Source organism: Brachionichthys hirsutus, chromosome 12 (genome assembly GCF_040956055.1).
Source record: "Brachionichthys hirsutus isolate HB-005 chromosome 12, CSIRO-AGI_Bhir_v1, whole genome shotgun sequence".
NCBI classification, from domain to species: Eukaryota; Metazoa; Chordata; class Actinopteri; order Lophiiformes; family Brachionichthyidae; genus Brachionichthys; species Brachionichthys hirsutus.
The window spans coordinates 2,024,933-2,038,259 of record NC_090908.1 but is presented as its reverse complement, the minus strand read 5'-3'; the positions used below and the strand labels follow the sequence as shown (position 1 = coordinate 2,038,259).

At 49.6% G+C, this 13,327-nt stretch overlaps 1 protein-coding gene across 1 annotated transcript in view; it reads right to left on the bottom strand.

The window, feature by feature from the left end:
- Nucleotides 1–396: 396 nt before the first annotated feature.
- LOC137902279 (anosmin-1) overlaps nucleotides 397–13,327 on the bottom strand; it is a 31,868-nt gene continuing 18,937 nt past the window's right edge. Inside the window, exons 5-14 of the mRNA XM_068746359.1 lie at nucleotides 11,300–11,484; nucleotides 10,910–11,039; nucleotides 8,787–8,992; nucleotides 7,962–8,106; nucleotides 6,963–7,109; nucleotides 4,987–5,075; nucleotides 3,856–4,027; nucleotides 3,173–3,393; nucleotides 2,593–2,734; nucleotides 397–1,534 (exon numbers count right to left, since the gene is read on the bottom strand). Of these exons, the coding sequence (XP_068602460.1) occupies nucleotides 1,476–1,534; nucleotides 2,593–2,734; nucleotides 3,173–3,393; nucleotides 3,856–4,027; nucleotides 4,987–5,075; nucleotides 6,963–7,109; nucleotides 7,962–8,106; nucleotides 8,787–8,992; nucleotides 10,910–11,039; nucleotides 11,300–11,484 (1,496 nt within the window). The 3' untranslated portion in view covers nucleotides 397–1,475. The remainder of the gene's footprint in view (nucleotides 1,535–2,592; nucleotides 2,735–3,172; nucleotides 3,394–3,855; nucleotides 4,028–4,986; nucleotides 5,076–6,962; nucleotides 7,110–7,961; nucleotides 8,107–8,786; nucleotides 8,993–10,909; nucleotides 11,040–11,299; nucleotides 11,485–13,327) is intronic.

Here is a 13,327-nt window from a genome sequence, read left to right as displayed (position 1 = left end):
AGAAGGCTTCATCTTAAACATAAAACTCAAATAGGTTTACTTTCTTACAAAAATATCCAACGTTTTTCATTTTACTCGGGCGAAAGACGGCCGGGCAGAGGAGCGATTTAGTGCTTCTCAAACACACAAGCGGCGCGTCGGGGGGCGCCCGACCTCAGCAGCATTAAATCCAGCCGGGCTGTTGAGCTGGACGACCTGTTTATTTGCACGTCTCAGACTGCTGCGCCGATCGGTGAACACGCTGCACACCGTCCTCCATGATGGCGTCTACAGCCAAAACAAGCAGCAGCCACTGCCAACAACCCAGGTGGGGGGGGGGGGGGTCACGACTATTTACTGCTTACAGCGCTCCGACTAAACAAACAACAAGGGAAAATATGGTTAAGGATTATTTTATTTCATAGCATTTTGTACAGTTTCTACCATGGAAAAATAACATGTAACATTAGACTGTATTTACAATTCCATTTTTACAAAATGACTTTACAAGGTTTTATGCCGGTTCAAAAACTTGAGAATAGAACGCACACACACACACACACATTCACACACATCCAAGCCAAAATTTGTGATACACACATTAATAAATATAGACATTCACTGACTGCTCCACGACAAATATTTCTACAGCCAAGGACATGTACAAATCATCATTTCACACAAGTTATAATTTCATTAATAAACGTGACGTATTACTCCCAATATAATTCTTTTGTTAATCTGTTAATGAAATATTGCTAACATACTGAAAAGAGGTAACACAGACAATATTTCATGCCAATAGAATGCTAACGGTCGTCATGCAAAACCATTACGAGCTTTCAATTTGAGGCAAGTAATTCATTTACAGTTCAAAAATCAAATGTACTACATGCAGCATACGAGGTGAATTATTATGGGCTCGACAAAAATGACTCTAGTTACATCATCCATCGGCTCTGAGGGCGTGCCTCAGCGCCTCTGTGAAGGGGAACACAAATAAATAGATGCATTTCTGGTTTTCCTTCTCCGGGAATAAAACAGTTCTTGTATTTCCTACACCCACGTTCAACAATCTCCAGCCACGTTGCCAGAGTCACAGTTCAGCATCATCTAATTTCTCGTCATCAATCATCTCATCAAATATTCCTGGAATTTAACTAATATCTTGTTTTTGCATTAAAAGAAAAGCGACATTTTCAGGGGTTCACTAATTTTACATGGCGGTACTTCCTAATAAGAAGGGAACATGTTGGTAAACTATGTTCTAACCAATGCAGGATAGCTTGAGAGTAAATTCGACTGTACAGTCCAACCCATCCTGAGAGGGCCTGGAAGGAGGAGCGGGTGTGTGGTGGAGCCTGAAGAGGATGATGGGCCCATTTTTCACAAGCGGGAGGTCGGTTCATGGTCTGGTTCCAGCCGTTCCTCCAGCGGCAGACAGGAGCAGAGAACTACTCTTACTTCACCGTAGTGGGTTTGCTGCGACCTGCCGCTCAGTGCCTCTCTGCTGATGGCTTCTGGTGGTGAGGGTGGTGCTGCCGGATTCTGGGTCCTGAGGAAACAAGCGATCCATCAGATGCTACGCCGTCCTCATCTCGGACAGTATCGCACTACCTTGCTTTCATACAGGAGGCTTGTATGCTTGTTTGTCTACTCGTCATGGCTCTGACCTTTCCTTTTATTGAGCTGCATGCTGAAGGCCACGTGCGCCCTTTCTGTCCTTCAGCACAACGCAGAGAGGCAAACCATTCTCGTTTACTTACCGACAGCATGTGTGCACGTGCTGCCATGCATCTCCAGAGAGAGTTTAACACTGACGTTAATAGCACATATCTGGCTATTTTAACATCGAGAAAACAAAAACAAGATTATAAATGTATTTTACGTTGCACCTTTGACAACCTGAAATGTGGAAGATCAATATCCGGTCTGCTTTTAGCTTCCTGTGACCTTCTGGGCTCTGTCTAGTGCTTGGCACAAAGCAGGCCCACACAGTGTCATTGTTAGTTTGACACCAATGCATTCTTCATTTCAACACCAAACACCCACAACGTGTTAGTAGCAGATGTACTTGTGGCCATCTGTGCCGAAACACAAGGTGCAGTGACTCACATCGCTTGAGTCGAAAGTCAAGCGAGCAGCATTTTCCTTTTGATTTAAAGGCACATTATTCCGCTAGCAAGAAGCGCCTTTATGGGCTGTTATGTTAGCGCAGAAGATACACCTGGAGATGCAAGTCATCAAACTCACAGGACAAAGGAAAAAAACGTTCAGCTTCTGAATTAAAAACTACATTCATTGTATGAACCTGGACTGTGTGTGCGTGTGCGCGTGCGTGCGAATCCTTTACATCTCGTTAGACATTAACTACACGCATTCAATAAAACGTCTACTGCTGGAACGTCTCAAATATGCTCTTACCACAAAGAATTAACAGCAACCAAAACAAGAAAGAGACCCGACACAAACTGTGTTATTAAAAAACAAATACAGAACAGACTCATGCTGAAACCGCAGAAACCCAAAATACGAAGCGTTCCAGCAGGTAATCACTGAAACTGAGCTTGTGAATATACAACCAATGAATCCCCTTGGGCGTCTGTAACTCACGGTGTTGAGTGACTGGGAATCTGTTCGGCGTCTGGAAGGTCTTCACAGTGGCAGGACCCTCTCCTCCAGTGGTTATGACCTGCACCTCCAGTCTGTAGTAGGTGGACGGTCGCAGGTTTGACACTACGAGCAAGTTATGATCCTGCCAAGCGGAGGAGAGGACATGCGATCAGCTGGAATCCAACGGCGTGCCTTTGATTTTGAAATGACTGGAGCGGGACTATCAGCAGCTCGGCTGTCTACGTACAAGCCGCAGACAAAAACAAAGACTTTGTTTTCACAAGGCTTGCCGTCTCCCGTTTTTACTGCCAGCTTGATAAAATGTGCGGTGGGTGGTTTTATTTATAGATGAGCTCCAGAGGCTGGGAGGTGCAGATAGGCTGAACGTGTTGATGATGGAGCAGATTGTGTCAAAGTCTGGCTTCTTCACGGCGCAAGCGCAGATCAAAGGCTGGGGGAGGAGAACCTTCGGTGGGACACAGGACTTCCAGGCCTTTCCCCGTGTGTCTGCGCACCAGTGCTGATCACAGGGGTCGAGCTAAGACAGCAAAGACAGCCATCCTATTGGCTGGAAACTCACCGGAGGTAGGATCTGGGACTGGGAGATGATGCTGTTGGGCAGACTGTTTTGCCGGCTCTCGGTGGTGATTTCGGCCCAGGTGACCTGAAAGCCCGTGATTCGCTGATGGGGCGCCAGCCTGGATACGCGCCACAGGAAGCTGCCGGTGATGTTTCCCTCATTAATGGAGAAAGAGGCTGTGAGGTTCTCTGGTTTAGCCAAAACCTTTGGAAGTCCAAGAGCTGCGAGGGGAAAGAAGCTTTCAGTCACGGCATCGATATCAAAGGAATAGTTCAACACTTTGGGGAACGATCATGTCGCTGTCGAGAAGGAATAAAATCCAGTTACCAGACCACTAACAGTTCATTAACTAGCATGTCTGATGGGTCTGGTTTATACAACTGGTACAAAAAGATTTGGTTTCATATGTTGTTGGACTATTTCTTATCGCAGCAGTCTGTTGCCAGGCAGCCTCACTGTGCCGACAAAGGAAAAGCCTTTTAGCTTAAGAGCTGCTGCACCGCTGAAGGTTATCTTTGTCCGTTCTTGGTGCTGAGCTGAACAAACCTGCTGCTGCAATGCCTTCACATTTACTGCTGATCATCTACCTCGCCGCAGGACATTAAACGTGCGCATGCAAACTTGTCTGATGAACGTCTACGTCTATGCGATGCCCTTTGGATGCCACACACTGCTCTACGCACCTCCCTCCCCCGGGCAGGGGATGTGTTTGTGGGTCTTGCTCCGGATGGTGGCACAGGGTGGCGTGAGGAAGGTGGTGCTCTCGTCCTTGGAGCGTCTCTTGGACTTCAGCATGTGAACGGTGACTTTGTACTTGCAGGAGAACAGCAGGCCTGGGAGGTTGATGTAGTTCTCCTGAGCCAGGAAACACATTATTCAGCCCTGATGACTTTGACATGTCACCCAGGTCAGGTCCCATGGAGCTTCAGAGATAATTAAATGCGCTGCGCCAGGGCGGATCACGTTCCCACTGAGGCCTGAGGAACATGCCCCACATTATGAGAGCTCTTTGAACAGTCACATGGTAGGGGTTAGGCCGCTATTCTTCTATTCAGCCTACAATGTAAATGATTTTTTTTTTTTTTATTGCTTCCACATGTGGCAAAACGGAGGAAGTTAATTAAGAAGCAAGGACCAAAGTGAATTTATGTGCAATTTAAAAAGAGAATTGCCTTTAAATCCATTTTGATGAATTTGGTGCAGCTTCACACTCAAACTGAAATCAAAGATTGATATTAAGAATCTCAGCTCTTACTGAATTCCTGCTGACTTACGTTTGTAATAGAGATTCTACATTCGTTGGCAGCGCTTTGGGGAGGGGGGGGGCGAGTGTGTATTCGCTCTGATATGGAACAGCTTTGATTAAAAGTGAATGAGGTGGCTCGCATAAAAGCACAAGCCTGGAATCCTTCCCAGCGATCTATAGAAATGTATATTTCCTAGCAACGCGAGCGCAGGTCCCTAAAGAATGTGTTGATTATCCAGGCCTCTGCCATCCAGTGTCAGCCTGCCCCCCCCCAGACTCGCCCAAGGCCTATACAGAAAGAGAGACGAGTGCTGCTGAGGCCACTGTAGCTGAATGATCAGCCATTACAGGAAGCCGTTTAAATGAATGCATTTCATCAACAACACTCCATAAGCTCGACCAGAAGGCTGATATTTAAACAGTTAATGATCAGTATCGGGCTAATCTAACAAATCGGGGCTTCTGCTCATGCCGTGGGCGTCCTTTCTAAGCGTTAGACAAAAGGTCAGGCGCGCGCTTCGCATGGCAGCGAGCTGATCGGCGAGTGAAGAGGCTGCTGGAGACGGACCTGCGTGACAGATTTCTCCGGCCCTTTGGTCTCGTTGTGGCTGCAGTATTCCGGTGTCCACTGAACACGGTAGCGACTCACCAGGGGGTCTGAAACAGAAAGAAAAGATCGAAGATATGGCCAAAAAGCTTAGAAATGAAGCCACTGCACGCCCCCCCCCCCATCAAAACAGTCGGGTCTCCATTCATAAAGGTTAAACTTGCCTTGAACAAGGGCATCAAAGGATTTCTGCAATGACATGAATTACACCGCTGCACCCGCTGAACATTAACAGATATCCAAAGACAATCAGACGGGCTGAAATGATTAACCGATGAGATCTGAGGGCGCCGCTTCTACGTCGGATCACTGTGATGACTCGGGGAAATAAGAAGAAACTTGAAAGCACTTCCTGCTTGCTCTTCGCCTTAGTCTATTTCCATGATGTTCCTGTTACCATAACTTTTCCTTTTGTTTGCCGAGAGCTCAATTTCCAAAACAAACTTGGGGATTTACATCCTCTTTGCTGGAGCGGCGTCCGTGGTCGTCCTGGGACGCGCCTGCTCGCTCACATTCGTCTCATTACTGTACAGCAGCATTGTTTATCCGCCCGTCGCGTTCATCTCGTGTTGCCGGATTCATTATTAATCCCACTGTGCTGACTGTATGTGAAATACTTCTCAGATTAATAATTGAGTTACGCTATGTTCGCCTCTCGGCGTGGGCCTGGGTCTTAGCGGGGAGATAAAAGGGCTTCTTTGAAGGCTGAGATGCAGATCTGCCGCTAGGAGCCCCCGAGGTCTTTGGAAGCAGAAGAGAGGAATTAAAGGGAGCCAGGATATAGGGGGGGGGGTAAACAAGATATGCTTATCCGGGTCTGGTGGGAGAGGGGAAGTAGTGCGTAAAACAAGAAGTGGGACACGGAAATCAGGTAGTGAGCAGAACCTCAGTGGCATTCGATGAATCATGAGCAGAAACAAGACTCAGGGGCAGCGCCGCCGCCGGGCTGCTGGACAGACGGCGTGATGGATTACCGGGGCCGGTGTACAGTAAGGCTCTCCGCCGTCGACCCGGGAGTCCGGGCCGCTTCGGATCGCAGAGAAAACAAGTGAGAGTATAATCTCGGTTCAGATAATCTGCTACGTCCGTCTGTCACACAAACCAGACGTCCAACGAGTCCGACTCTCCGGACGTCTGCGCTCTCACAGCGGCGGAGCCACGAGTGGCACGAGTCAAAGCAAAGGTCGTCCCTCTGACTAACGGGTGGCGCAGAGCAAACCAGCGGCGCAAACAAAAGGCAGAAGAGGCGGCGAGCCCAGGATTAACTCTGCTCTGCAAAACACTGATTCTCAAGCTGTGCCTGATCCGCGCCGGCTTTCACTCAGCGCTTAAAGTCCGGGCCAACGTTGGTAGCAGCTCTGGGCCAACAGCATCTTCCCTTCTCTCTCACTCACTCGCACTCCGGTTCGGCAGCCGATGCCTCACCAGGCCTCTCCTTCAGCCAGGGTTTGCATTCTTGACTCAAAGATGTGGAGTTTGGCTGAGGCGATGACATATATTAGTAACATAACACAGACCAGTGAATGGGACCTGACAGGCTGCCCTGAGAGCGTGGCTTTCAAGGTTTCCATATTTCCACTCTGCTTGGCTTGAGGGAATGGATGCCGCAGGGACAGGCATTCCTTCAGGCTTTAACCCATTGCAGAGCCGTTTCTGTTCCCTATGACATCAGGTCTGGTAAAACAAAATGGATAGCTTCAACACTAATGCAAGGGTGGGGATCCATGAGAGCCAGCTGTCAATAAATACCAATGCGCCGCTGAGCTATGCATGTTTATTGTTCTTTGTTAAACAGTGGCTGTGCTCTACCAGGCGGCGTTTAGCCTACGTAGCGCTCAAACCGGGAAGCACCGCTTCATTCATTCTATTTACACCTTCACATTTATAAAGGCACCTCGGATCTACATTGCATGCGTCCTCGTGGCTGATATGCATACCTCCCCGGTTCTTCCAGTAGACGCGGACCTGCAGCTGACCATCCTGGTAGAAGGGCGTGCCAACCTCCAGAGGGCCAGAAGGCCGTTTGGCCATGGTCGAACCAAGAGGGGATCTCTCCTCCTTCTTTGACGTGAGCACCGATTTTACTGGGAAGAGAAAGGAGAAATATTTGCTTCTGTAGCTAAGACGCAACAGCATGGTAACAGAAATACACAATCATGTCTTTGTGATTTGATGGGTACGCGCAGTGTTAGCCCTGCCAAGGTTAGGGGTTCAATTCCCTCGAGGGCCATGGATGCTTAAAATGGACATACTCATAACACTGAAGCTTGGTTTGTGTTTCCTAAAGACACGGGAGCTCCACATGAATGCAGATGAATGTGCTGCCATTCCTGCTTCTGGCAATTCTTATGACAAATATTTGCCTGAAGATTAATTTTGGAAAAATATTTACTCTCAAAAGGAACACAACAAAATAAAAAGGAAATCATATCCAATCACAAAAATGCAGCTTTTCTTTCAAGCATCTACCTGCAGCCTCTGTACGGCCTCGAGTGCTAGCAGGCTCGTCTTCTTCTTTCGGCTTGTCCCGTCAGGGGTCGCCACAGCAACTCAACAGTCTCCACTTCACCCTGTCCTTTGCATCGACCTCCCCAACACCAGCCACTCTCATGTCCTCCCTCACTACGTCCATGTAGCTTCTCCTGGGTCGACCTCTAGCCCTGTTCCCTGGCAGCTCCATCCTCAGCATCCTTCTACCGATACAGTCCCCGTCTCTCCTCTGGACATGTCCAAACCCTCAAAGTCTGGTCTCTCTGACCTTGTCTCCAAAACGTCTAACCTTCACTGTCCCTCTTATTGTCTCATTTCTAATCCTGTCCAACCTGGTCACTCCCAAGGAGAACCTCAGCATCTTCATCTCCTCCACGTCTAGCTCCGCCTCCTGTCGCTGTCTCTAAGCCGTCCATCATGGTAGCGTAGTTCCCACCAGTGTTTACCTGATTCATTATTCCGGGAGGTGCTGAAGTGCAGGGAAGCTTTGGGGCTCTTCAGGCGCACCTGACCCCAGTACGTGACAGCCTGCAGCTCCACAGTGTAGCTGCTGTTTTGCTGCAGCCCCTCCAGATCCATCCAACTCTGAGCCTGTGAAAACATAGAACACTTGAACGTTGGCATTTCTGTGTTGCCACGCCGTCACTTGAAGCTCCTTTCAAAGGCTTGTCATTGTCCCAGTTCAACTCAGCGTGGGCCTGTGGGAAAAGCCTGCTTATTAAGAACACATGTGGGGCTGAGGAGGGAGCCGTGTTATCAGAACCTCCCAGGGCTTCCTCACCGCGTTTGACTCGCAGCATTCCACCACCAGCATGAGCTTGATGAGTTCTTGTTATTGACTGTGCATGTTTTGAAATTCCTCCACCAGTAGGCAGCATTCAAAGGCCCGAGGTACCAAAGTGGAAACCAGTAGTACATGTGTCAGTAGGTGTCTGGTGTCTCCCACCTCCCATCGCCCCTGTGCCACATATGATGTGGATTTCATAACATAATTCAGGAGGAGACTCTATAAGGGGGTGTGTAGACGGCCCAGACGGCCTGTCTGTCTGTCTGTCTGTGTCTGTCTGCGATGATGACAGGCACTGATGCACAAGCCGTGATCTCATACACATTCAAGTAGTATTTATCTAAAAACAGATTTGTAACATATTTTTACTGAGTGTCTGCTTTGCTTAAAAGCACTTTTTAATGAGGCAACGATAAGAGTCGATCCTGGAAACGACTCCGTAGGCTTAGCGAGAGGAGAGACACAGAACGGGGTGAGACATTACCCCGGTGGTGGTCTTTCTCCGTCTCTTTTTGGATGGCATCATGGACTTGCTGTACACAGTCCAGCTCCAGAACACTTTGTAGTGATGGACGGGGATATCCGGCTCCTCTGGCAGCGTCCAGTTAAGTCGAGCTGTGACCAGGCCTTCGTCGGCCAGCGTCAAGTTAGCAACACGCAAACTGGCCGGGCGGGGCGGGGCGGAGGGATCTGAAGACACAACGAGGAGGAACGATGCTGTCAGTGGCAGAAAGACGACTTCTGTACATCTGCAGACACTCAGAGTCAAAGACGAGGGGCGGGGCCATCTGGCTCTTGTATGGGACAACTCTTCAAAGGTCGAGGCACATTTTGCTGCAGGCACCTTTCGCCAGAATGACACTGTGTAAAGTAATCAGTCCTCTGCTGACAATCTGCCCTGAGATGTTAGGACAGGTGTCACATCCATGACAGCATCCAGCAGGACCCAGAGCACGGAGGAGAGGTTAACAAACACATGCTGTTCACTTTGGCAGGCTAGTGTGTGTGTGTGTGTGTGTGTGTGTGTGTGTGTGTGTGTGTGTGTCCAGAATAAAGCTGGTTCTGACACGGCTCATATCTGCTGTGACCCAGCCTGCTGCCAGCGGCTGTGTCAGCCAGGCAAGGCCTTTAATGAGAAAGTGATTCACACAACAGCCCACCAGTCCACCGCCTCCTCCGTCCTCCCACCTGAAACACATTTAGTCCAGTACAAGCGGGCCCGCCGGTTCTGACGTTGGCTGCAAAGGATAAATAAGCGGTCATTCCCTGCAAATTGCCCTTACAGAGTAGTAGCGGTTGCAATCAGATGATATGGGCTGTGCTGTGTAAGTAACAAAGGCATGGCAGCACGACCGGGAGATCATCAAATCCATGACAGCGTCCATCAATCTATCAAAATGCCCCGGCACTGATTGGTTTTCATCCCGGCAGCAGGAACATTTTCCCACCTGGTGTCTGGTTCTGTCTGACAGCCGCCCAGGCTTCTCTGGGGAGTGAATGTGCACTGACGGCTTGAAAGAACAGGTCAACACACACACACACACAAACACACACGCACACACGCACGCACGCACACACACACACACACACACACACACACACACACATACTAATGCTTTTTTATTAGCAGAGGTGTTAAGCATTTAGCAGAAGATGGACAGTACTTAGGAGAACTGCCAGGATCGCCGGCCCACACGATTCTACATGATAGGATTTAAAGGCACTGAACTCGGGTTTGCATAAGGGGGGGGGGGGGGGGGCTCTGACTGTAAAAGTTGAATCTGATTTGCAAATCAGATTCAATCTAGACACATGATTATTTTTATTGCAAACCTGTGATCGCTGGGAAGCATGCAACAGTCATTCACCACCTAGCATGCAGGCTGGAGGAGCCGACAACGCCGCATGCCATCAGCGCTCACTGATCTGCAATGCAGCCGGGTTGCATCACCCCGTCTGGACGCAGCACAACGCTTGCTTTCATCTGAAACCTGCAGTGTTGTTCACTCATTCGGAGACATTACATTTTATATGGCTGTAAAAAAGGGGAAACCCTCCTGAACAAGGATCTGGTTGCAACACGGAAAAGACGTGTTGTGTGCACTCTGGGAGTAAGGAGGAGGGGCTATCGGCATCGGCGTGCACTTAGCTGAACGGACACCGAAACACGATTCACATTAAACAGAGGTGAAGGACAAGACAATTTAAAACACGAATAGAGCTTTAATTAAGAAGTCGGTAAAAGGTGTTGATTGTGAATTTGGATTTGCCAGTTTGCTGTGGTTGAAAAATTTTAAAAGCTACACCTCACCTCAGCTCGCTTTGAAAAAAGTGGTTGAGATGAAAGGTGCGAAACGTCGGTGAATTAAAGTCTCTCAACACAGAATGTCTCCGTCTGAAGGCTCGTAGAAAAGTCGTCTGGGTTTAAAACAGTTTTCTGAAGGCTCCACCTGTTCGACTGTCTTAACCAGAGCAAATGGAGGGCAGCAGATGTCAAAGAAGAAGAAGGCCACACACACGCACACGCACACACACACGCACACACACACACACACACATCCACACACACACACACACACATCCACACACACACACACACACACGCACCTCTTGACGAGCGGAAGTGTTTGCTGGGAGCGGTGAAGCCTCGGGTCCCGTGGACGTTGACTGCAGCCACTCTGAACTGGTACCATCTGCTGGCTCTGATGTCAGCCAGTTGGACACGCTCATCTGCAGTCTAAAGGACAGATGGGGGGGGGGGCAAACCGCAGGGGTGAGGGTTCAGGCAGGGTCGGAGCCCTCTGTAAGGTTGTTGCCACATCAGTCATCCGCGTGTTTCTCTTTTGCCAAACTTTCAAAGACACTGAGGAATGTGCAGCAGTCTGTCAGCACAGCTGGTGCATGCTGGGACATATGATGCTTACACTTCTCAGCGATGAAAGAAAGGACCACTGATGTGACGGCGTCTAAAGACAAACACTTTTTATTGATTCCCACCTGCGCCACAGTCTGCCACTCGGTGGCATCGTCCTCGCTGGGGTGGATGCCGTGATTCCAGCGCCGCTGCACCACATAGAGGACGGGCTCCACAGAAATGTTGAACTTGGAAGACCAGCGGATTTCCAGCTGGCCCGACGGCTGCTCCAGAAACACCAGCTCTTTCCTCGGCTTCAGCGGGACCCCTAAATGTCCACGCAAGGAAGACAACAGCACGACAGGACTCAATATCAGCCTCGTCTGTGAACCGTTCTTGGGTGGAAAACGAAAAGGCGCCATCAGAGTTTGACAGTAACAGATTTGAAAATGAGACATGACCTCACTGCATTAGATTCAGCGCATGCTGTGGGTCAACAGCGTCGTCGCTCTACTGTGACTGATGGCGAGGCGCTTCTCAGCGATGTTACACATAGCTTACGCTCAGGTATGCGAGATGACGCGCGTAGCATCGCTCTCTTTAACAGGCATGAAATACATCAGTGCAAACACACACACGTGCACGTTCAGTTCATTTGCCTCATTGAGCTCCACGCTCAGCCTTTTCGACGGAGTCGATGTGGCCATGTGCAATAAATTAGACTTTTATTACGGGCAGGACTCGGCAAAACGCTCCGCCAAGTCCGACCGGCCCGGAATTTACTGCAGCGGAGACGTAGTGAGTTGTTGATTGAGCGTCGGGCGTAGTGATAATGAGATGGAGATTGGAAAAGCAAGTTTGGGAGTACCGGAGAATGCTGAATCCGTCCCGCGGTTCTCCATAAATCACCGGGCACCTCGGACCTCTGTCGCTAGCATGCAGCCCACCGCTGCATTCATCAGCGTCAACAACAACAACAACATCATCATCAAAACGTTTTAGTATGCCGAGCACCTGACCAATCTGTGTCTCCGTTCAGTCCCTCATCCAGGGCATGCGAAGGTGATTGATTGAAGCGTATAACACGCATGCATGCGGAGGCGGTGCTTGAGCCGCATGCATGCGGAGGCGGTGCTTGACGGCAGCTTTCTGGGCGCTAACAGCTGGGGGTCATTGTGCTGCGGTTTCACAGCGCCACAGTTCAGCGTGCGTGTCTGCGTGGGCACGGACAGGAGTGTCACATTTCCTGCTCAGCGATGAACACCAAGGTAACCACAGCATTCCTCTTCGCCCGCTGCCTTAACTCATCTTCCCACAAAGGCGTACGAGCACTGCTGCAAAGCGAAACCACGCCGACACAAACACAAATACGCACAAACACACACACACACACAAGCGAACGCACACGCACACGCACAATATGTAGGAGGACAACAAATACACTTTCTCTCAGCGCGCTATTTCCAAAGATAACTTTGGAGTGCGGTTCGGTCCAACAATCAACCAGCGCTCACTTTTCAACAGACACACTTTTCTCCAAACCGTGATGTAACCGCCGCCGCGGCCTCGTCGAGGGCAGAGGGCAGAGGTCGCGCTCGCATCTTCATCACGCCAGGAACTATGCTTGCAGAAATATAATTCCCAATACTCACGCACATACTGTCATTATGATGGCTCTAATTACAGGAGTTGCGTGAGAACAGTGCGGATAAGGGCTCGCAGTGCGGCGAGGACGGCTGATGGACCGACGCTCTGGCTCGCCTGTGTGTGACAGTGTACCCCCCCCCCCCCCCCCTGCCCCTCTGTCAGGACAGTGAGTGACTGCGCATCGCGTAGGATCAGAAAACACACTTTGTTGAGACGGGTTTCTGTTTCTCACCAGGAGCTCAGAGAATCTTTACGATTTAGAGGAAGATGTGAAAATGAAAGAAGCAGGACATTTCTTTTGATGCTTGGGTCATACATTTCATCTCACCCCTCTCTGAATGCACAGTGGATGAAACACACAAAGGCCCGGGGGTGGGTGGGGTCCGGTCTGTCAGGGACTCTCAGCACTAAAGTCTCTCCCAATGCAGGGACACACACACACACACACACACACACACACACACATCTGAGAATGATCTCAGTGGGGGAAACGCTTCATTTCTCTCTGCTTGTGTTTGCTAATG